This window comes from Oryctolagus cuniculus, chromosome 10 (genome assembly GCF_051225735.1).
Source record: "Oryctolagus cuniculus isolate XC-2025 breed Fujian yellow rabbit chromosome 10, ASM5122573v1, whole genome shotgun sequence".
Taxonomy (NCBI): Eukaryota; Metazoa; Chordata; class Mammalia; order Lagomorpha; family Leporidae; genus Oryctolagus; species Oryctolagus cuniculus.
Window position 1 is genome coordinate 23938086 of NC_142876.1, and position 23479 is coordinate 23961564.

A 23479-nucleotide genomic window follows, 5' to 3' on the forward strand; every position below is an offset into this window, starting at 1 on the left:
GCCCTGGAAGCACCTTTCTAAAAAACACAGAGTTCTGTCTAAGCTTGTTGGTTCTGTTTCAGTTAGGACTGTAGAGGAATCCATGTACCATCAACATTAACATAAACCCGTCAGTTAACAAGGATTCTAAACAACAGCATCCAGATTTGTACATTTTTACTGTTATCTGCATTGATATTTTTCTTTTTCTGAATTTTCTTCAGTATTTCAGCAGATAGTAGGCACATAGTAATAACAAAATATTTAAGTATCTTTATAAGATTACTGGAAAGTAGCATAAAATATTTTAAAGACTGAAAATTGTGAAAACATATTTATAAATACTATTTAGTGAAATAATTTAAAGAGAAAATTATGGTATAGAAATAATTCCACCAATCTGAAAAAAAAATTGGTACTACATAAATTTATTTAACATACACTTATAATATAGAATGTCTTTATTACATGGGAATTTATGTATTAAATGCCAAAACTTCAGAATAATAAAAGATTATACCCACATCTAGTGTATTTGTCTATTTGTGTAATCAGAACAAGTGCCCAAGATTTACTTTACACCTACATTATATTCTCTAAAATTTCACAAAAAGAGAAACTCCACATTAAATGTTCACATATATGAAGTAGTATTTTTAAATTTAAATGTAGTTTTGTGGGTAAAATTCATTGTTATTATGGAGATAGTAGAATTCAATATGAATCTTATTTTAGAATTGATTATTTGCTATTTGCTGGGGTTATATATTGACTGTGATATTGGCTATACACTCATATATGGTACTGACAGTTCTTGTATGCCAAGTGCTGGTGTGTAACTAGCAGATAAGCTTAATTTTCAGGTATTCTAACTACAGTTGAATGGAGAGGTTATTACAAAGCTGTAACTTTTGTCAAATAGTGGTGGTATGACTTACCACATTTATTAGAAATAGTGACAGCATTTTGTTTATGAATAGGTATTGGATGGCTTTAAATAAGATGTAAATAATTATGGTTGTACTATTTATAGATTTGCATAATAGGTTATGGAATGATTTAGTGAGGTTTTGCCTATTATTGAGGTATGTATATAAAAATGATGATATTATATAAATGATGTTGCAGTATAAATGATGGTATCACTGTAAGATAAATTGACATGGTGGGTCCTATTATGAAATTTCAGTAGGAACTATGGTGGTAGCACATTTTGTTACTGTGATATTATGGTTACAGACATATCTGTAGGGGAAGCAGATGTGTTGGCAGTATGGTACAGTGTATGGAGGTTGTGTTTGCATTTTCTATTAACAGGTATTTATGGTTATGGTGATTAAAAATTAAAGCATTGTTATATTGTTCTTGAAGAGTCATGATTTAGTAGTACACATGTTGGATTTATTTCTAGTTGAAGAGCTGGTGGTTGAGTTGTAAAGATGAGTTTTAATTGTGTTAGAAACAGAATAGAACCAGTTACTGAGATGAGATAGCTATTATGGGATGTGTAAATTCAGTTAAAGGGTGTATACTAGTGCTTGGAGATTCTGTTAAAGTGGTAAAAAGCTGTAGATTGATTAGAAATAGGCATAATTCATGTTTGAGGTAAAGCTGTTGATTAATCTATGTTTGGAACTCCAACGGAAGTAGATCTTCTGATGACTGTGCATACCAATCAGTTGAAATGCTACTGTACTCTCATGATAGTAACACAGGAAATGTTATGGTTCTCATGGAATCAGTTAACATGAATCTTGTGGTCATGGCTGCAGGCCCAGTTGAAAGATTATTGCAGTTGTTGTGATGCATTCAGTTGAAGGAGCAACATTTGGAGTTATGGTAGTAAATTGAGATTAAAAGATTGTGCTCACAATTGTGTAGATAGGTTCAAATGAAGTGCTGCTGGTGCTGGTAGTAAGCTCAGTGAAGAAGAGGCTGTTGCTGTGTTATTAGTTCATTTAAAATGCTAGAATTACCAGTTTTGCATACAAACTCTGCTAAAGATGAATTTGTGCTGGCAAATCAAGTGATTGTGGTTAAGTTGAAGAATGGCTGCTATCAGTAGTTGGTTCTACTGAAGCAATAATCTTAATAATTGTAGTTACAGGATACAATCCTAGCAATTGCAGTTACAAGCCAGCTTTGATTTTTGCAGTAAGCACCATTAAAATGGTGGCCATGCAGGTTTATTAAAAGGATTCTGGTGACCACTGTGACTGTTGGCTCAACAACCTACAGTGATTGGTGTGGTATCCACTAAGTTGAAGTGATACTATCTACTGTAGTTGTCAGTTCAATAGAAACAGTAGTTATGACTTCTCAGTTGAGGAGTGGCTACTACTCTGGTTGTAGATTAAGGAAAATTTGTTGTAGTACAAGTTGTAGTAGCTTCAGAACTACTGACAGTTGTGGTGTGCTCAGTTCAATGAAAATGGTCACTTCTATTGTAGTAGTGGGCTAAGCAAAAGTACAACTGTTGACTGCAGTGAGTTCAGCCTCAGTGGAAGTGCTTTCAATCACTGTGGTGGTCAAGGAGTGGTTGCACTTATGGGTCTAGATTGAAGAGAAGCAGTAATGGGGGTGATGTAGATGATGCATAATTGTATGTGCCCACAGTCAATCTGACAGATGGTGTAAAAAAAATGGTGACTGGCCTATGGGATATTCAGTAGAAAATATAGTGGTGGGCATTGTGGTTGTAGTTTCAATGGAAGAATATGCAGTTGAGGTATTTGGTTCTGTTGTGGTGCTGACTGTTACAGATTCAGTAGAAACATTAGCAATAGTAACTATTGCTATAGGCTCAGCAGAACCACCTGCAGTTCTTAGAGTCAATGGAATTGAAGAGATGACTGCTGATCTGATTATGGGCACAGTAGAAGAGACAGTGGTACCAGTTAAAGTGCCACTAGTAGGTGTAGTAGTCAGTCCTAATGAAGTAGTGTCCATTGTTATGGTTGTGTGTTAAGTAGTAGGGATACTGAGAAATACTATACTTACAGAAAGATTGAAATGACTACAAATACAGATATTGGCTGAGGTAGAGTGGTGACTGCTCCTGTTGTTGTAGATTGACTAGAAAATAGGTTAGTAAACACAGTGGTTGAGGATTACTGGAAGTGCCTTCAATTGTTATAGATAGCAAAGTTCAAACAGAAGATGGTGCTGTTTTTGTTGAAGGAGTAGAAGTAGTACTGCTGGTCACAGCATATGCAGATTCTAAGGAAGTATCACCAGATGTTGTCTTAGGGGAGTAGCAGTAAGAGCTGTAGTGGTGATTCTAAGAACATTAGAAGTGATAGTGTTGGCCAAAGTGGTTTTAGATTCAGGGAAAATGAAAGCAGTTGCTATAGTTTCAAGATAAAGAAGTGGCACCTGTTGTATTTAGGACACAATAGATGCAGTACAGAGACCACAGTGGATATAGATTGAGGGGAAGTTACTATAGTTGATCTTGTCACTGGATCTCAAGTAGTGGCCACTGCTGAACTTGAGGGCACACTAGATGGGTAACTGCTGGCCACATTGATTGTATATACAGAAAGGACTGTAGTTGCTGTTGTACTGGAACTGAAGCGGTTGGTGCTACTACACTAGATGGCACAGTAGAAGCAGTACAGCCGGAAGCAGATATTGTAGTTTCTGTTGTCACTGTGGCTGAAGTGGTCAGTGCTGCTGCACTTGAGGGCACATAGAAGCAGTGGTGCTGGAAGACAATGTTGTAGTTATAAGTGAAGTGACTGTAGCTGCTATTGTCTCTTCAGTTGCTGTAATTGAGGGCACTGTAGAAGCAGTGCTGCTGGAAGCAGATGCTGTACTTATAGGTGAAGTGACTGTAGTTGCTGTTGTCACTGTGGCTGAAGTGGTTGGTACTGCTGTACCTGAGTGTACAGAGAAACAGTAGTGCTGGAAGCAGATGTTATAATTTCAGGTGAAGTTACTGTCATTACTGTTATCTCTAAGCTGCTATACTTGAGAGAACAGTAAAAGCAGTGGTGCTGAAAGCAGATGTTGTAGTTTCAGATGAAGTGACTGTAGTTACTGTTGTCTATGGAGTTGCTGTACTTGAAAGAACAGTAGAAGCAGTGCTGCTGGAAGCAGATGCTATAGTTTCAGGTGAGGTGACTGTAGTTGCTGTTGTCTCTGGGGTTGCAGTACTTGAGGAGGCTGTAGAAGCAGTGGTGCTGGAAGCCACTGTACTTTCAGGTGAAGTGACTGCAGTTGCTGTTTTCTCTGTAGTTGCCATTGTCTCTAGAGATGCTGTACTTGAGGAGGCTGTAGAAGTATTGGTGCTGGAAGATGTTGTAAGTTGCAGTACTAGATGCTACAGTAGAAGCAGGGGTGCTGGAAGCAAATGTAGTTTCAGCTGAAGTGACTGTAGTTGGTGTTGTCTCTAGAATTGCTGACTTGAGGAGGCTGTAGAAGCAGTGGTGCTGAAAGGCATTCTACTTTCAAGTGAAGTGACTGTAGTTGCTGTTGTCTCTGGAGAAACTGTACTTGAGGGCACATTAGTAGGGCTGTATGTCGATGTTGTAGTTTCAGGAGAAGTAACTGCAGTTGGTATTCTCTCTGGAATTGCAGTACTAGATGGTGCAGTAGAAGCAGTGCTGCTGGAAGCAGACGTTTTAGTTTCAGGTGAAGTGACTGTAGTTGCTGTTGTCTCTGTAGTTGCTGTTGTGTCTGGGGTTGCAGTACTTGAGGACATAGTAGAAGCAGTGGTGCTGGAAGTAGATGTTGTAGTTTCAGGTGAAGTAACTGTAGTTCCTGTTGTCTCTGTAGTTGGTGTTGTCTAAGGAGTTGCAGTACTAGATGGTGCAGTAGAAGCAGTGGTGCTGGAAGTAGATGTTGTAGTTTCAGGTGAAGTGACGGTAGTTCCTATTGTCTCTGAAGTTATGTACTTGAGAGAACAGTAGAAGCAGTGGTGCTGGAAGTAGATGTTGTAGTTTCAGGTGAAGTGACTGTAGTTCCTGTTGTCTCAGTAGTTGCTGTTGTCTCAGGAGTTGCAGTACTAGATGGTGCAGTAGAAGCAGTGGTGCTGGAAGTAGATGTTGTAGTTTCAGGTGAAGTGACTGTAGTTGCTGTTGTGTCTGGAGTTGCAGTACTAGATGGTGCAAGAGAAGCAGTAATGCTAGAAGCAAATGTAGTTATAGGTGAAGTGACTGTAGTTGCCGTAGTCTCAGGAGTTGCAGTACTAGATGGTGCAGTAGAATCAGCGGTGCTGGAAGTAGATGTTGTAGTTTCAGGTGAAGTGACGGTAGTTCCTATTGTCTCTGAAGTTATGTACTTGAGAGAACAGTAGAAGCAGTGGTGCTGGAAGTAGATGTTGTAGTTTCAGGTGAAGTGACTGTAGTTGCTGTTGTCTCTGGAGTTCCTGTTATGTCTGGAGTTGCAGTACTTGAGGGCACAGTAGAAGCAGTGGTGCTGGAAGTAGATGTTGTAGTTTCAGGTGAAGTGACTGTAGTTCCTGTTGTCTCTGTAGTTGCTGTTGTCCCAGGAGTTGCAGTACTTGAGGGCATAGTAGAAGCAGTGGTGCTGGAAGTGTATGTGGTAGTTTCAGGTGAAGTGACTGTAGTTACCGTAGTCTCTGAAGTTGCTGTACTTGAGAGAACAGTAGAAGCAGTGCTGCTGGAAACAGACGTTGTAGTTTCAAGTGTAGTGACTGTAGTTCCTGTTGTCTCTGTAGTTGCTGTTGTGTCTGGAGTTGCAGCACTAGATGGTGCAAGAGAAGCAGTGGTGCTGGAAGCAAGTGTAGTTATAGGTGAAGTGACTGTAGTTGCTGCTGTCTCTGGAGTTGCAGTACTTGAGGGCTCGGTAGAAGCAGTACTGCTGGAAGTAGATGTTGTAGTTATAGGTGAAGTGACTGTAGTTGCCGTAGTCTCTGAAGTTGCTGTACTTGAGAGCACAGTAGAAGCAGTGGTGCTGGAAGTAGATGTTGTAGTTTCAGGTGAAGTGACTGTAGTCACTGTTGTCTCTGTAGTTGCGGTACTAGATGGTGCAGTAGAAGCAGTGTTGCTGGAAGCAAATGTAGTTATAGGTGAAGTGACTGTAGTTGCTGTTGTCTCTGGAGTTGCAGTACTAGATGGTGAAGTAGAAGCAGTGGTGCTAGAAGTAGATGTGGTAGTTTCAGGTGAAGTGACTGTAGTTCATGTTGTCTCTGTAGTTGCTGTTTTCTCAGGAGTTACAGTACTAGATAGTGCAGTAGAAGCAGTGGTGCTGGAAGCAAGTGTAGTTATAGGTGAAGTGACTGTAGTTGCTGTTGTCTCTGGAGTTGCAGTACTTGAGGGCACAGTAGAAGCAGTACTGCTGGAAGTAGATGTTGTAGTTATAGGTGAAGTGACTGTAGTTGCTGTTGTCTCTGAAGTTGCTGTACTTGAGGACACAGTAGAAGCAGTGCTGCTGGAAGCATTTATTGTAGTTTCAGGTGAAGTGACTGTAGTTGCCTTAGTCTCTGTAGTTGCTGTTGTCCCAAGAGTTGCAGTACTTGAGGGCATAGTAGAAGCAGTGGTGCTGGAAGTAGATGTTGTAGTTTCAGGTGAAGTGACTGTAGTTGCTGTTGTCTCTGTAGTTGCTGTTGTCTCAGGAGTTGCAGTACTTGAGGGCATAGTAGAAGCAGTGGTGCTGGAAGTAGATGTTGTAGTTTCAGGTGAAGTGACTGTAGTTACCGTAGTCTCTGAAGTTGCTGTACTTGAGAGAACAGTAGAAGTTGTGCTGCTGGAAACAGATGTTGTAGTTTCAGGTGTAGTTACTGTAGTTCCTGCTGTCTCTGTAGTTGCTGTTGTGTCTGGAGTTGCAGTACTAGATGGTGCAGTAGAAGCAGTGGTGCTGGAAGCAAGTGTAGTTATAGGTGAAGTGACTGTAGTTGCTGTTGTCTCTGTAGTTCCTGTTGTCTCTGGAGTTGCAGTACTTGGGGGCATAGTAGAAGCAGTGCTACTGGAAGCAGACGTTGTAGTTTCAGATGAAGTGACTGTAGTTCCTGTTGTCTCTGTAGTTGCTGTTGTCTCAGGAGTTGCAGTACTAGATGGTGCAGTAGAAGCAGTGGTGCTGGAAGTAGATGTGGTAGTTTCAGGTGAAGTGACTGTAGTTCCTGTTGTCTCAGGAGTTGCAGTACTAGATGGTGCAGTAGAAGCAGTGGTGCTGGAAGTAAATGTTGTAGTTTCAGGTGAAGTGACTGTAGTTGCCATAGTCTCTGAAGTTGCTGTACTTGAGAGAACAGTAGAAGTAGTGCTGCTGGAAGAAGACGTTGTAGTTTCAGGTGAAGTGACTGTAGTTCCTGTTGTCTCTGTAGTTGCTGTTGTGTCTGGAGTTGCAGTACTAGATGGTGCAAGAGAAGCAGTGGTGCTGGAAGCAAGTGTAGTTATAGGTGAAGTGACTGTAGTTGCTGTTGTCTCTGGAGTTGCAGTACTTGAGGGCACAGTAGAAGCAGTACTGCTGGAAGTAGATGTTGTAGTTTCAGGTGAAGTGACTGTAGTTGCTGTTGTCTCAGGAGTAGCAGTACTGGATGGTGCAAGAGAAGCAGTGGTGCTGGAAGCAAAAGTAGTTATAGGTGAAGTGACTGTCGTTGCCTTAGTCTCTGTAGTTGCTGTTGTGCCTGGAGTTGCAATACTAGATGGTTCAGTAGAAGCAGTGGTGCTGGAAGCAAGTGTAGTTATAGGTGAAGTGACTGTAGTTGCTGTTGTCTCTGGAGTTCCTGTTGTCTCTGGAGTTGCAGTACTTGGGGGCATAGTAGAAGCAGTGCTACTGGAAGCAGACGTTGTAGTTTCAGATGAAGTGACTGTAGTTCCTGTTGTCTCTGTAGTTGCTGTTGTATCAAGAGTTACAGTACTAGATGGTGCAGTAGAAGTAGTGGTTCTGGAAGCAAATGTAGTTATAGGTGAAGTGACTGTAGTTGTCGTAGTCTCTGTTGTTGCTGTTGTCTCAGGAGTAGCAGTACTAGATGGTGCAAGAGAAGCAGTGGTGCTGGAAGCAAAAGTAGTTATAGGTGAAGTGACTGTAGTTGCTGTTGTCTCTGTAGTTGCTGTTGTCTGAGGAGTTGCAGTACTTGAGGGCATAGTAGAAGCAGTGGTGCTGGAAGTAGATGTGGCAGTTTCAGGTGAAGTGAGTGTAGTTGCCGTAGTCTCTGAAGTTGCTGTACTTGAGGGCACAGTAGAAGCAGTGCTGCTGGAAGCATTTATTGTAGTTTCAGGTGAAGTGACTGTCGTTGCCTTAGTCTCTGTAGTTGCTGTTGTGCCTGGAGTTGCAGTACTAGATGGTGCAGTAGAAGCAGTGGTGCTGGAAGCAAGTGTAGTTATAGGTGAAGTGACTGTAGTTGCTGTTGTCTCTGTAGTTCCTGTTGTCTCTGGAGTTGCAGTACTTGAGGGCATAGTAGAAGCAGTGGTGCTGGAAGTAGATGTGGTAGTTTCAGGTGAAGTGACTGTAGTTCCTGTTGTCTCTGTAGTTGCTGTTGTCTGAGGAGTTGCAGTACTAGATGGTGCAGTAGAAGCAGTGGTGCTGGAAGTAGATGTGGCAGTTTCAGGTGAAGTGAGTGTAGTTGCCGTAGTCTCTGAAGTTGCTGTACTTGAGAGAACAGTAGAAGTAGTGCTGCTGGAAGAAGACGTTGTAGTTTCAGGTGAAGTGACTGTAGTTCCTGTTGTCTCTGTAGTTGCTGTTGTCTCAGGAGTTGCAGCACTAGATGGTGCAGTAGAAGCAGTGGTGCTGGAAGCAAATGTAGTTATAGGTGAAGTGACTGTAGTTGCTGTAGTCTCTGGAGTGGCTGTACTTGAGAGTACAGTAGAAGAAGTGCTGCTGGAAGCAGAAGTTTTAGTTTCAGGTGAAGTGACTGTAGTTACCTTAGTCTCTGTAGTTGCTGTTGTCTCAGGAGTAGCAGTACTAGATGGTGCAGTAGAAGCAGTGGTGCTGGAAGCAAAAGTAGTTATAGGTGAAGTGACTGTAGTTGCTGTTGTCTCTGTAGTTGCTGTTGTCTGAGGAGTTGCAGTACTAGATGGTGCAGTGGAAGCAGCGGTGCTGGAAGTAGATGTGGCAGTTTCAGGTGAAGTGAGTGTAGTTGCCGTAGTCTCTGAAGTTGCTGTACTTGAGGGCACAGTAGAAGCAGTGCTGCTGGAAGCATTTATTGTAGTTTCAGGTGAAGTGACTGTCGTTGCCTTAGTCTCTGTAGTTCCTGTTGTGCCTGGAGTTGCAGTACTAGATGGTGCAGTAGAAGCAGTGGTGCTGGAAGCAAGTGTAGTTATAGGTGAAGTGACTGTAGTTGCTGTTGTCTCTGGAGTTCCTGTTGTCTCTGGAGTTGCAGTACTTGAGGGCATAGTAGAAGCAGTGGTGCTGGAAGTAGATGTGGTAGTTTCAGGTGAAGTGACTGTAGTTCCTGTTGTCTCTGTAGTTGCTGTTGTCTGAGGAGTTGCAGTACTAGATGGTGCAGTAGAAGCAGTGGTGCTGGAAGTAGATGTGGCAGTTTCAGGTGAAATGAGTGTAGTTGCCGTAGTCTCTGAAGTTGCTGTACTTGAGAGAACAGTAGAAGTAGTGCTGCTGGAAGAAGACGTTGTAGTTTCAGATGAAGTGACTGTAGTTCCTGTTGTCTCTGTAGTTGCTGTTGTCTCAGGAGTTGCAGCACTAGATGGTGCAGTAGAAGTAGTCGTTCTGGAAGCAAATGTAGTTATAGGTGAAGTGACTGTAGTTGCTGTAGTCTCTGGAGTGGCTGTACTTGAGAGTACAGTAGAAGAAGTGCTGCTGGAAGCAGAAGTTTTAGTTTCAGGTGAAGTGACTGTAGTTACCTTAGTCTCTGTAGTTGCTGTTGTCTCAGGAGTAGCAGTACTAGATGGTGCAGTAGAAGCAGTGGTGCTGGAAGCAAAAGTAGTTATAGGTGAAGTGACTGTAGTTGCTGTTGTCTCTGTAGTTGCTGTTGTCTGAGGAGTTGCAGTACTAGATGGTGCAGTGGAAGCAGCGGTGCTGGAAGTAGATGTGGCAGTTTCAGGTGAAGTGAGTGTAGTTGCCGTAGTCTCTGAAGTTGCTGTACTTGAGGGCACAGTAGAAGCAGTGCTGCTGGAAGCATTTATTGTAGTTTCAGGTGAAGTGACTGTCGTTGCCTTAGTCTCTGTAGTTGCTGTTGTGCCTGGAGTTGCAGTACTAGATGGTGCAGTAGAAGCAGTGGTGCTGGAAGCAAGTGTAGTTATAGGTGAAGTGACTGTAGTTGCTGTTGTCTCTGGAGTTCCTGTTGTCTCTGGAGTTGCAGTACTTGAGGGCATAGTAGAAGCAGTGGTGCTGGAAGTAGATGTGGCAGTTTCAGGTGAAGTGAGTGTAGTTGCCGTAGTCTCTGAAGTTGCTGTACTTGAGAGAACAGTAGAAGTAGTGCTCCTGGAAGAAGACGTTGTAGTTTCAGGTGAACTGACTGTAGTTCCTGTTGTCTCTGTAGTTGCTGTTGTGTCTGTATTTGCTGTACTAGATGGTGCAAGAGAAGCAGTGGTGCTGGAAGCAAGTGTAGTTATAGGTGAAGTGACTGTAGTTGCTGTTGTCTCTGGAGTTGCAGTACTTGAGGGCACAGTAGAAGCAGTACTGCTGGAAGTAGATGTTGTAGTTTCAGGTGAAGTGACTGTAGTTGCTGTTGTCTCAGGAGTAGCAGTACTGGATGGTGCAAGAGAAGCAGTGGTGCTGGAAGCAAAAGTAGTTATAGGTGAAGTGACTGTAGTTGCTGTTGTCTCTGTAGTTGCTGTTGTCTGAGGAGTTGCAGTACTAGATGGTGCAGTAGAAGCAGTGGTGCTGGAAGCAAGTGTAGTTATATGTGAAGTGACTGTAGTTGCTGTTGTCTCTGTAGTTCCTGTTGTCTCTGGAGTTGCAGTACTTGAGGGCATAGTAGAAGCAGTGGTGCTGGAAGTAGATGTGGCAGTTTCAGGTGAAGTGAGTGTAGTTGCCGTAGTCTCTGAAGTTGCTGTACTTGAGGGCACAGTAGAAGCAGTGCTGCTGGAAGCATTTATTGTAGTTTCAGGTGAAGTGACTGTCGTTGCCTTAGTCTCTGTAGTTCCTGTTGTGCCTGGAGTTGCAGTACTAGATGGTGCAGTAGAAGCAGTGGTGCTGGAAGCAAGTGTAGTTATAGGTGAAGTGACTGTAGTTGCTGTTGTCTCTGGAGTTCCTGTTGTCTCTGGAGTTGCAGTACTTGAGGGCATAGTAGAAGCAGTGGTGCTGGAAGTAGATGTGGTAGTTTCAGGTGAAGTGACTGTAGTTCCTGTTGTCTCTGTAGTTGCTGTTGTCTCAGGAGTTGCAGTACTAGATGGTGCAGTAGAAGCAGTGGTGCTGGAAGTAGATGTGGCAGTTTCAGGTGAAGTGAGTGTAGTTGCCGTAGTCTCTGAAGTTGCTGTACTTGAGAGAACAGTAGAAGTAGTGCTCCTGGAAGAAGACGTTGTAGTTTCAGGTGAACTGACTGTAGTTCCTGTTGTCTCTGTAGTTGCTGTTGTGTCTGTATTTGCTGTACTAGATGGTGCAAGAGAAGCAGTGGTGCTGGAAGCAAGTGTAGTTATAGGTGAAGTGACTGTAGTTGCTGTTGTCTCTGGAGTTGCAGTACTTGAGGGCACAGTAGAAGCAGTACTGCTGGAAGTAGATGTTGTAGTTTCAGGTGAAGTGACTGTAGTTGCTGTTGTCTCAGGAGTAGCAGTACTGGATGGTGCAAGAGAAGCAGTGGTGCTGGAAGCAAAAGTAGTTATAGGTGAAGTGACTGTAGTTGCTGTTGTCTCTGTAGTTGCTGTTGTCTGAGGAGTTGCAGTACTAGATGGTGCAGTAGAAGCAGCGGTGCTGGAAGTAGATGTGGCAGTTTCAGGTGAAGTGAGTGTAGTTGCCGTAGTCTCTGAAGTTGCTGTACTTGAGGGCACAGTAGAAGCAGTGCTGCTGGAAGCATTTATTGTAGTTTCAGGTGAAGTGACTGTCGTTGCCTTAGTCTCTGTAGTTGCTGTTGTGCCTGGAGTTGCAGTACTAGATGGTGCAGTAGAAGCAGTGGTGCTGGAAGCAAGTGTAGTTATAGGTGAAGTGACTGTAGTTCCTGCTGTCTCTGTAGTTCCTGTTGTCTCTGGAGTTGCAGTACTAGATGGTGCAGTAGAAGCAGTGGTGCTGGAAGCAAGTGTAGTTATAGGTGAAGTGACTGTAGTTGCTGTTGTCTCTGGAGTTCCTGTTGTCTCTGGAGTTGCAGTACTTGAGGGCATAGTAGAAGCAGTGGTGCTGGAAGTAGATGTGGTAGTTTCAGGTGAAGTGACTGTAGTTCCTGTTGTCTCTGTAGTTGCTGTTGTCTCAGGAGTTGCAGTACTAGATGGTGCAGTAGAAGCAGCGGTGCTGGAAGTAGATGTGGCAGTTTCAGGTGAAGTGAGTGTAGTTGCCGTAGTCTCTGAAGTTGCTGTACTTGAGAGAACAGTAGAAGTAGTGCTGCTGGAAGAAGACGTTGTAGTTTCAGGTGAACTGACTGTAGTTCCTGTTGTCTCTGTAGTTGCTGTTGTGTCTGTATTTGCTGTACTAGATGGTGCAAGAGAAGCAGTGGTGCTGGAAGCAAGTGTAGTTATAGGTGAAATGACTGTAGTTGCTGTTGTCTCTGGAGTTGCAGTACTTGAGGGCACAGTAGAAGCAGTACTGCTGGAAGTAGATGTTGTAGTTTCAGGTGAAGTGACTGTAGTTGCTGTTGTCTCAGGAGTAGCAGTACTGGATGGTGCAAGAGAAGCAGTGGTGCTGGAAGCAAAAGTAGTTATAGGTGAAGTGACTGTAGTTGCTGTTGTCTCTGTAGTTGCTGTTGTCTGAGGAGTTGCAGTACTAGATGGTGCAGTAGAAGCAGTGGTGCTGGAAGTAGATGTGGTAGTTATAGGTGAAGTGAGTGTAGTTGCCGTAGTCTCTGAAGTTGCTGTACTTGAGGGCACAGTAGAAGCAGTGCTGCTGGAAGCATTTATTGTAGTTTCAGGTGAAGTGACTGTCGTTGCCTTAGTCTCTGTAGTTGCTGTTGTGCCTGGAGTTGCAGTACTAGATGGTGCAGTAGAAGCAGTGGTGCTGGAAGCAAGTGTAGTTATAGGTGAAGTGACTGTAGTTGCTGTTGTCTCTGGAGTTCCTGTTGTCTCTGGAGTTGCTGTTGTCTCAGGAGTTGCAGTACTAGATGGTGCAGTAGAAGTAGTGGTTCTGGAAGCAAATGTAGTTATAGGTGAAGTGACTGTAGTTGCTGTAGTCTCTGGAGTGGCTGTACTTGAGAGTACAGTAGAAGAAGTGCTGCTGGAAGCAGAAGTTTTAGTTTCAGGTGAAGTGACTGTAGTTGCTGTTGTCTCTGTAGTTGCTGTTGTCTGAGGAGTTACAGTACTAGATGGTGCAGTAGAAGCAGTGGTGCTGGAAGTAGATGTTGTAGTTTCAGGTGAAGTGACTGTAGTTGCTGTTGTCTCAGGAGTTGCAGTACTAGATAGTGCAGTAGAAGCAGTGCTGCCAGAAGCAGATGTTGTAGTAGGCCCAGTTGAAGCAGTAGTGCTGGCCTCTGTGGTTGTAGATGTGCTTGTGCTTGTTGTAGTGCCTGAATTGTTTTGGCTGCTTGTTTCTTTTGTGGAAGTGGTGGCTGCTGCTGTGGTAGTTTCAGTTGTAGTATTAGTGGTGGTTGCTCTGCTGGTAGGTTCTGTTGAGCCACCTGCCATTGTTATTGTGCTAGTAGGCTGAGTTGAAGTGGATGTTGAGGTAGATGTAGTGGTGGCTACAGGTTTTGAACTTGTAGATGTTCCAGTAGTAGATGAGGATGTCCCTTGGCTTTGAGGAACTTGAATAACAATGGAAGTATTGTTATTTCTCCCATTGTACACCAAGGACATTATGAGTACTCCAAATGCTGTTGTTATCACACCAGCTAAGAGACAAGCTAGGAAGATTTTCCATAAAGACCAACCATTGTAGAAATGTTGTGTTACCTGGAAAGTATGTTAATATTATTACCAAAAGACAAAAAAAAGTTTAAAGAAAAATTAATGCCATTTATTACACTTCTATATTTTGTTCTGGTAATTTTGATCTCTCACTGCTTAAGGTTGTCTTTAACTATTTGGAGTTGGTTTTTGTATGTTTCCTGATACATACAAAAAAGGCTCAATTTTATTCTGCTGCATGTGTACAGCCAGTTTCCCCAAAGTCATTTGTTGAAGAAACTGTCCTTTCTCCCATTGTGTGTTCCTGACACATTTGTTGAAAATCAATTGACTATAAGTGCAGGGATGGATTTCTGGACCGTATTCTACCCAATTGGTCTATTACCTTTTTTAATGCAAGTACCATCATTATTTGGTTATTATCGGTTTGTAGTTGATTTTGAAAGAAATTACTTCATTTAAATAAATTGTATAAACAGGAACAGTGAGCACAGCAATTAAGTCTGTGCTTGAGATGCCTACATCCCATATCAGGATGCCTAGCTTGAGCCCCAGCTATTTCACTTCCAATCTACTTTCTTGCTAATGTGTGCTCAGAGAAAGCAGATGATAGCTCAAGTGCTTGAGTCCCTGGGCTCCTGGCTTCTACCTGGCACAGCCCTGGCTTTAGGAGGCATTTGAGGATTGAACCAATGGATGAAAGCTTTCTCTCCATTTTTCTCTCTCTCTTCTCCTGCCCTTTGCCTTTCAAATTAAATTAAACTAGAAAGTATAAGAACAAGGACTATAATAATTACCCTTCAATAATAACTGCTGAGCTCAAATTTTAGTTTTTCTTAGGAAAAACATTTTCCTTGTGTTTTCCCTACAATTAGAGCAAAAAGAAAATTCCACTGACCTCTCATTTTTCTGATTCATGTGTCTATATCTCTACATATCTTCATGTGTATATATATCTTCATGTGTCTATATCACTCCAGAATTGAATGTGCGCATCCCACATGGCATCTTAACTCCTTATGCCAAGGCCCACCCCCAGGGTTTACATTTTGACTCTTCCTTTTACTAGATGTATGATGATATTTGGTAATTTGTATTAGTTTGCAAAGCCTCAATTTCCTCACACGAGTATCACCTTTATTTATTTATTTGAAAGGCAGAGTTACAAAGAGACAGAGGCACAAAGAGAGAGAGGTCTTACATCCACTAGTTCATTCCCCAGAAGGCTACAACAGCACGAGCTGCACCCGTCTGAACCAGGAGCCAGGAGCTTCCTCCAGGTCTCCCATGTGGATGCAGGTGTCCAAGGATTTGACACATCTTGTACTGCTTTCCCAGGCCATAGCAGAGATCTGGATCAGAAGTGGAGGAGCTGGGACACAAACTGGTGCCCACATGGGATGCTGGCACTATAGGCAGTGGCTTTACCTGCTACACCACAGCTCCGGCCCCATGTTTTCTTAGAAACATACCTCCATCTATCAACTCCATCTATCAACATACCTCCAACTTTCAAAAGAAGTATCTGCACATATTTAGTGATGGTTGCAGATAGCAATTTGAGTTACTCAAAGGGTTGTCTAATTAAATTTTTCTCCCTCTTAGGCCAGTTAATTATCAGTAATTCTACCCTCAACCTACTACTTTCGAGCTTTTCATTTTAATTACATTAATTAATGACTTCTCAAATTTTCTAGCTAACCTTTCTCTCAATTTATCATTTGGCACCATGAAATTTGGAGTCTGAAAAATTTGCTGAAATCCAGCTTATGCCCCCACCAATGATTTTCATTAGGTAAGATGCTTGCCTCTTGGATACTATTCTTTCATCCATTAAAGACTATGATAAGATTTGAATAAGGATTAGTGTGAGTAAAATTACTTTGTAAACTCTAAAGTATTATGCTAAGATTTGTATTATTTGTTAGTGTTATATGAGAAGAAGTATTGCATAGTATGTAACACGTAAGTCTTAGGATTTGAGAGTCTTGAATTTCAATCCTCTATCAATGAGTATTATTCTGAACAAATTCCTCAGTTTGTCTAATTCTTAACTTGCCTTATGTCAGTGGTGGAGCTAGTAATATCTACCTGAAAGTACTATTGAGAAACCTAGTTAATAAGAAGTGTCCTCCATAATTAAATGTTTACGTAAGACAGTAAAACATAACAGCTAATACCATGAATTTTAGAGCCTAACGACTTTAAGGTTTATATTTCATGGGAAGGGAGATACATAGCAGACCCATAGAATGGCAGATGTCCTAAACAGCACTCTGGCCTCAGAATCAGCCCTTAAGGCATTTGGATCCGGCTGAAAAGCCCATGAGAGTATTTCAGGCATGGAAAGCCAAGACACTCTGGGGGAAAAAAAAAAAAAAAAAAAAAAAAAAAAAACTAAATGAAAGATCTCCGCGAGTGAGATCCCAGTGGAAAGAACAGGTCATCAAAGAAGGAGGTACCTTTCTCTGAAGGGAGGAGAGAACTTCCACTTTGACCATGGCCTTGTCTAAATATGATCAGAGTCAGTGAACTCAGGGGGCTTCCATAGCCTTGGCAGCTCATGACAAGAGCCTAGGGTGATTACTGATGCCATAAACAAGAGTGTCAATTTGTTAAGTCAACAACAGAAGTCACTGTGCACTTACTCCTCATGTAGGATCTTTGTCCTTAGTGTGCTGTACATTGAGATTTAATGCTATAACTAGTACTCAAACAGTATTTTTCACTTTATGTTTCTGTGTGGGAGCAAACTGTTGAAATCTTTACTTAATGTATGATAAACTGATCTTCTGTATATAAAGAGAAACGAAAATGACTCTTGATGTGAATGGAAGGGGAGAGGGAGTGGGAAAGGGGAGGGTTGCGGGTGGGAGGGACGTTATGGGGGGGGTGGAAGCCATTGTAATCCATAAGCTGTACTTTGGAAATTTATATTCATTAAATAAAAGTTAAAAAAAATTTATATTTTATTTTTATAAATACAGAGGGTATGGTTATTTATATTTTTATTTATTAATTAATTTATTTTTGTTTGAAACATCCATCTGCTGGCTCACTCCCCAAATATCTGCAACATCCAGAATTATTTAAGCCAGAGCCAGCTCCTGGAACTCCATTTGAACCTCATCATGTGGTTGTCAGGGACCCAAGTACTTATTCCACCTCCTGAGGTTTCACAGGGTGTGCCTCAGCAAGAAGCTAGAATCGGAGCAGTCAGGACTGGAACTCAGACACTCCAGAACTGAATGTGCACATCCCACGTGGCATCTTAACTCCTTATGCCAAGGCCCACCCCCAGGGTTTACATTTTGACTCTTCCTTTCACTAGATGTATGATGATATTTGGTAATTTGCATTAGTTTGCAAAGCCTCAATTTCCTCACATGAATATCACCTATTTCATAAAGTTTTTGTAAATAATAGTACAAAAGAAAACAATGTATAGGGTAAGCATTTGGCCTAGCAGTTAAGAAGTCCGTTAGAGTGTCTAGGTCCTGCACTGCAGAGCTTGGGTTCTATCCCCAGTCATGCTCTAGCTCTTGATCCGAGCTTCTTGCTAATGTGGACCCTGGGAAGCATCAGGGAAGGTTCAAGTAACTGAGTTCCTGCCACCAACTGTGGGAGACCTGGATTGCTGTTCCTTTTTTCCCATCTTTGACCTTAGCTCAGCTCCAGCTGATGCAAGAATTTGGGAAGTGAACCATCAGATAGGGTGTGTGTGTGTGTATGTGTGTGTGTGTGTGTGTGTGTCTGGCTGGCTGGCTGTCTTTCAAATATATAATTTTCAAAATATTTTAAAAGAAGAGCTATTAATTTCAGCTCTCTGATCAGTCTGATTCTTTGAAGTCATCAGAAACATATTTTCTAAATAATCCCTATCAGTGAAAAGCATTCTTCCACATTACCTCTTTACATAATAGAGTTTTATTCACTTAGCTTTTCAGAATCTCTTCACACTGACTCTATAGCAGGCTTCCTTGGAGGAAGGTTATATTCCAGACCAGAAGCACTGAAGTGAACTGCAGAGCACTATCAAGTCTAGAGGAAGACTGGGAGATCAGGCTGTAAGGTGAGGAGAATGCAATAAAACAAGAAGCAGGGTCAGCAATACAAGATATCTGTTTCTGGTATCAAATCAAGGTAGAAGACACAGAGAATGGGCAGTTTCCAAGTCAAGGTTGAAAGTTCGTGAGTTGTGAGCCAGGAGATTAAAGGAAGGGCCACCGTGAGGGTCCGAGGCAGTCAGGGAAGCAGAGTGTGACAGATCATGCCCACAGATTAGGGCCAGCAGCTTAACACCTGAGCGGGGTTTACCTAAACGCCATTCACTGTCTATATACTGGCAGGGTTCTCACCTGTTCACTACTCCAAAAAGAACACCAGATTTCTTTGCTTCCTGTAACTCTCATGTATTTTCTCTAAACTCCATACAAATATTTAAATAAAGATAATTAACTCCTCAAAAAAAGAGCTCCTACAATCTTCTACCTCTCGTGTATTTCCCTTCATGAACTTCAGACGATATCATAGATCTTTAAAATGAAATTGTTAATGTTGGCCGGCGCCGCGGCTCACTAGGCTAATCCTCCGCCTAGCGGCGCCGGCACACCGGGTTCTAGTCCCGGTCGGGGCGCCGGATTCTGTCCCGGTTGCCCCTCTTCCAGGCCAGCCCTCTGCTGTGGCCAGGGAGTGCAGTGGAGGATGGCCCAGGTGCTTGGGCCCTGCACCCCGTGGGAGACCAGGAAAAGCACCTGGCTCCTGGCTCCTGCCATCGGATCAGCGCGGTGCGCCGGCCGCAGCGCGCCGGCCGCGGCGGCCATTGGAGGGTGAACCAACGGCAAAGGAAGACCTTTCTCTCTGTCTCTCTCTCTCACTGTCCACTCTGCCTGTCAAAAAAAAAAATAAATTAATTAAAAAAAAATAAAAAAAATAAAAAAAATGAAATTGTTAATGTTGATCATTTTTCCACTGACATACACTGGATCAAGAGTATTTTCATGTGGATTACATCTTAAACCAGGGAAACAGCATTACCCCCAAATATTACCTGACCATGTAGGAATTCTCTGTTTGGAAATTCGGAGTGTCCAAGGGACCCTGTGTTGGTGCAGACATCAGTTAAATTGGTACCAGTATCACCAGTTGCAGCCGTTGATGTAGAAAACTGATATGCTGAGTTGTGAGTTCTGTAGATGGTTGGATTCAGGAATGGCTGAAGACCAAAAGAAAAAAAAGATAAGAAAAATAGGAAGGTACTGAATATTACTTCTAAAGTAATATAATCCTCACAAACCTAAGTCAGACTGTGACACATCATGGGTCTGTTTTGATGAAACATGAAGATCATTTGATTATATGACTAAAGGAGACTGAAGGAGTAAATCTTCTCAAAAGAAAAAAAAGGAAATCCATTTGGTCATCATAAATTGCTCTTAATTATTTTATTTAAGTATTTACATTAAAATCATATTTAATACATTTGTTAAGTATAATTATGTTGCAAACTGCTGAAGTATGGTTATCTTCTTGGAATTATATCTATGAAATACATGAAATATGTTCTCTTTATAGTTCATTACTTTGCCCTGGACCAGGATCGGCTCTCTTAGGCATTTGAGGAGTGAACCAGAGGATGGAAGATCTGTCTCTCCCTCTATGTCAGTCTGCCTTTCAAATAAATAATTAAATCTTTATTTGATGATTTCTCTCTTTCATATGTTAATGTAATGAGCTACATTGCTACCTTTTGAACCACTCTGACAATAATCATCATACATGAAAATACTTCAGATAATGTGAAAATGTGAAATTAAAAGTATGACTTTGTTTTGGTATATTTTTCATAATATTGTGGGAAATGTTTATTATGAAAAAAGAATGCACAGGTTTCAAATTTTTTTAATCCAAAATAAATCTATACTTCTAATCCCATTTTACAGGAACTCTGAAGTCTCTGCATATTTTTGTTGGTTTTTAATTTTATTTAAGTTATTCAAGTTTCATGTATTTCATATATACAGATTTAGAAGCATGGTATTACTTCCCACCTTACCCTCCCTCTCATCCATGCTCCAACCCTAGTAAGTAAATCTATTAAAAAATAGAATCTGTAAACAAAATAGTAGATAGTGAAAGGATAAACAGTAACTTAGATGAAAGAACAATGTTTAATGATATATAGCACCGAATGTTGATTATAATAAATAATAATACATTGGACATTTCAAAATTGCTGAAAAGATTTTAAATATTTTCACTAACAATATTGTAAGCCTGTGAAATGATAGATTTGCTAACTAGCATGGTTTAATCATCCCACAATAAAATATATATCAAAACATCATATTGTACTCAATAAATATCCACAACTGTTTTTCAAGATATTGAAATGAATAATAGAATTAATGAAACCATCAGATACAAGATTAATCTGTAAAAATTAATTGGATTTTCATATAGTAATAAAGGAATATTTTGAAATTAAATATTAAAATAAAATAATAAAAATTAAATAAATATTTGAAATTAAGTTTAATATCATTTAAAACATCACCAAAACTATCAGGAATAAGTATAAAGAGGAATATATTTTATCTCTATATTGAAACCTCTAGTCATTGTTAATGAAAGTTAAAGAAGACAAACATGAATGGAGAAATAAAACCACATTATAGATAGAAGTTAGATAGTACAAGAGTTCAATTCTCACAAATTGATATGCAAACTCAAAACTCTCCCAAAGTTCCAAAAATATTTCTGTAGATAAAAAGAATTGATTCCAAATACTTATAAAGACCAAATACTTACAAATACTTGCAAAACGACCTTGAGTAACAAAGAATATCTTAAAGGAAAAAATACTGGAGAAGAACTATCAGATTTCAATACTAATGATAAAGCTGGAGTAATTAACGCAGGGATAAATTTCAAATGTCATAGACCTAAATGTGTAAGTAAAACAATCAAACTTCCAGATAAAAATGTGGAATATCATCATTCCTTCTGGTAGGAAAATATTTGTTAAATATAACACTGAAAGCCTAATAATAAAAGAAAAAAATAATAAATAAAATTCATTAAAATTAAGAACACACTTGGGGACAGCTCTGTGGCCCAGAGGTTTAAGCCACCATCTGCAGTGCCAGCATCCAATATGGGCACTGATTCAAGTCCTGGTTGCTCTGTTTCCAATCCAGCTCCCTGTTGATGGCCTGGGAAAGCAGCGGAAAATTGCTCAAGTGCTTGGGCCCCTGCACCCATATTGGAGACCTCTAAGAAGTTCCTGGACCCCGGACCCTGGCTCCTGGCTCCTGGCTTCAGCCTGACTCAGCTCCAGCGATTGTGGCCATTTGGAGAATGAACCAGCAGACAGAAGATTCTCTCTCTCCTCTCTCTCTCTCTCTCTCTCTCTCTCTCTGAATCTTTCAAATAAATAAATAAATCTTTTTAAAAATAAAGAACATACTTTATCATCAAAACAACATTCTTTAAGAAAATGAAAAAGTTATCCATTCAGTGGAAGAAATAGTCACTATAAATATGGACTCATACCCATTAAATGAAGAGCTACTAAAAATTATTAAGCAAAATCCAAACAACCCTATTTTAAAAGGCCTTAAAACTTAAGACCTATACCAAAAATGATTTTAAAATTTTCAATGATCATTTGAAAACCTATCTCAACATCATTACTCACCAGAAGAACACAAATTAAAACCATAATGAGACACCAAAACACACACAAAAATGAATTAAAAAGACAAAGCACTAAGACTGGCAGTGATGTGGAATAGAAAGATTTCTCCTGCTTTGATTATGGATATAAGAATGAGCAGCATAAGCCACACACAAAAGAACACATACTGTATAATCCTATGTATATGTGAAGTTCAAGAAAATGTAGAATGAAATCATGGAGATACACATGAGAAGAGTGGTTACTGCTGGTACTGACCCGGGGCAGGCACAAGGAGATCTTCTTGCGTGCTATAAATGTGTTCGTTCTTGAAATGGGTAGTGGTTATACAAGTATCCACATGATAGATATACGTATGTATGGGAATTTGTGCAAAAATTCATCAAACTGTATACTTAATATGGGTTTATAAATGTCTTACATAAAATGTGTTACATATTAATTACACTCAATCCTACGTGGATATTGACATTGCCAGTTGAATTAAACTCTAAGTTCTCAATGCAATTCTTTACCACAAAAGAATTAATAAGTGATAATATAGAGGTCAGTCTAAAGGATTTGCTAAGTAATTTGCTTCCGAGGCCAGAACTTCACTCACAAAGTGACTTCTAATTTTTAACAATATGTAGAAATCTGAGTTATGAGAACTCTAGACATTACACTACAAACATAGAAAATTAACACACAAATCCAGCTATCATATTTTCAAAACAATTTTTAATGCAATCAAAATCAGATTTCTTGGTTTATGCTTGAATTATGATACCTATAAAGCAGTATTTGAATAGATTTGTAAATTATCACCCCCAAAATTGCTAATTCCTTCAATTAATTAATATTGAAAATACAAACCTCAGCCATGCATATATCAATATATAAAAATATGAATTTTCTTAATTAGCAGTCATAAAATAGATAAAATTGTTTCCATGTAAAATTGATTAAAATTCCTTTTTAGAATAAAGTATATTGTAAAGAAGTATTAAAGTTGCATAAATATCCATAAATATTGAAAATTAGACTCAAAACTATCAGAAATACCAAACTGGTGCCCCCAGTACTCACTGGCTGATTTTCAGGGTGTTCAATATTCACTACGTATTTCCCTTGTTTACTGTGCATTCTTGAGCTGTCAGTGTCACCAGCTTAACTCCAGAAACATTTTTCAGCCTGTTCATTGCCCTTTATACCTGCAAACTTGAGAAATAATTAAGTTGATTAATATTAAATCTAGTATGAGACATCAGTCCCAGTGTGGATTAGGTTAAATAATAAATAATTATTCTTTATATGGGATCCACCTTACAGGAAGAAGTGGATGTTAAGCAATTGCGTAGATAGAAGAAAACCAATGCCATCTCTGTGACTATGCTCTCAATGGTATTCTACCTGGTGGCCTACCTCGTAGTTTAAAAAAAAAAAAAAAAAACAACAACTCTGCAATGATATGCAATTCTCCCTTTCCTTCTATCATCAAAAACAGGCCAGGACAGCATTCTGAACTAAGTGAATGTTGTTGGTTCTTTTCCAACCAGACATCCAGACATGACCATCTTTTCCTGGATGGGCAGAAACTTCTAGAATTCATGACTTCTTGGGTTCTTTCTCATGGTCTGAAACTTTTCCTGTCTATCCTCTCTGCTTCTGGAAAAAAAAAATCTTACTTGGTTGAGGCTTTCTCAAACCCCAAGCCAATTAGATAGTTAATATGATAATCAAGTCTCTGTGAATGCATTTGCCAAGGCCCCTTTCACCGGTTGTCCCGTGGGCTAGCGTGCATGGCTGCCCAGATGAGTACTCCTGATCGTGCTTGCTGTCTAGTATCAGTGCACTAATTCAGGCAGAGCTCTTCCAACTTCTGCAAATTATTTTCTAAAGCAAAAGACTTTTCTCTTACCCATAGAAATTTGGCAAGTTCTCAAAGATAACTGGCAAGAATTATGAGAGGACTTTT

The 23479-nt window shown here is 40.5% G+C and overlaps 1 protein-coding gene across 1 annotated transcript; it reads right to left on the bottom strand.

Moving 5' to 3' along the window:
- Nucleotides 1-391: 391 nt before the first annotated feature.
- On the bottom strand, nucleotides 392-22716 carry LOC103349386 (uncharacterized). The gene is made up of 5 exons (XM_089304905.1): nucleotides 22591-22716; nucleotides 18874-19038; nucleotides 6257-13868; nucleotides 5264-6115; nucleotides 392-2939 (listed from the first exon to the last, which is right to left on the bottom strand). Exons 1-5 carry the CDS (start codon nucleotides 22645-22647, stop codon nucleotides 2596-2598), a joined length of 9030 nt encoding a protein of 3009 aa, XP_089161031.1. The 5' UTR covers nucleotides 22648-22716; the 3' UTR covers nucleotides 392-2595.
- Between the last annotated feature and the right edge of the window lie 763 nt (nucleotides 22717-23479).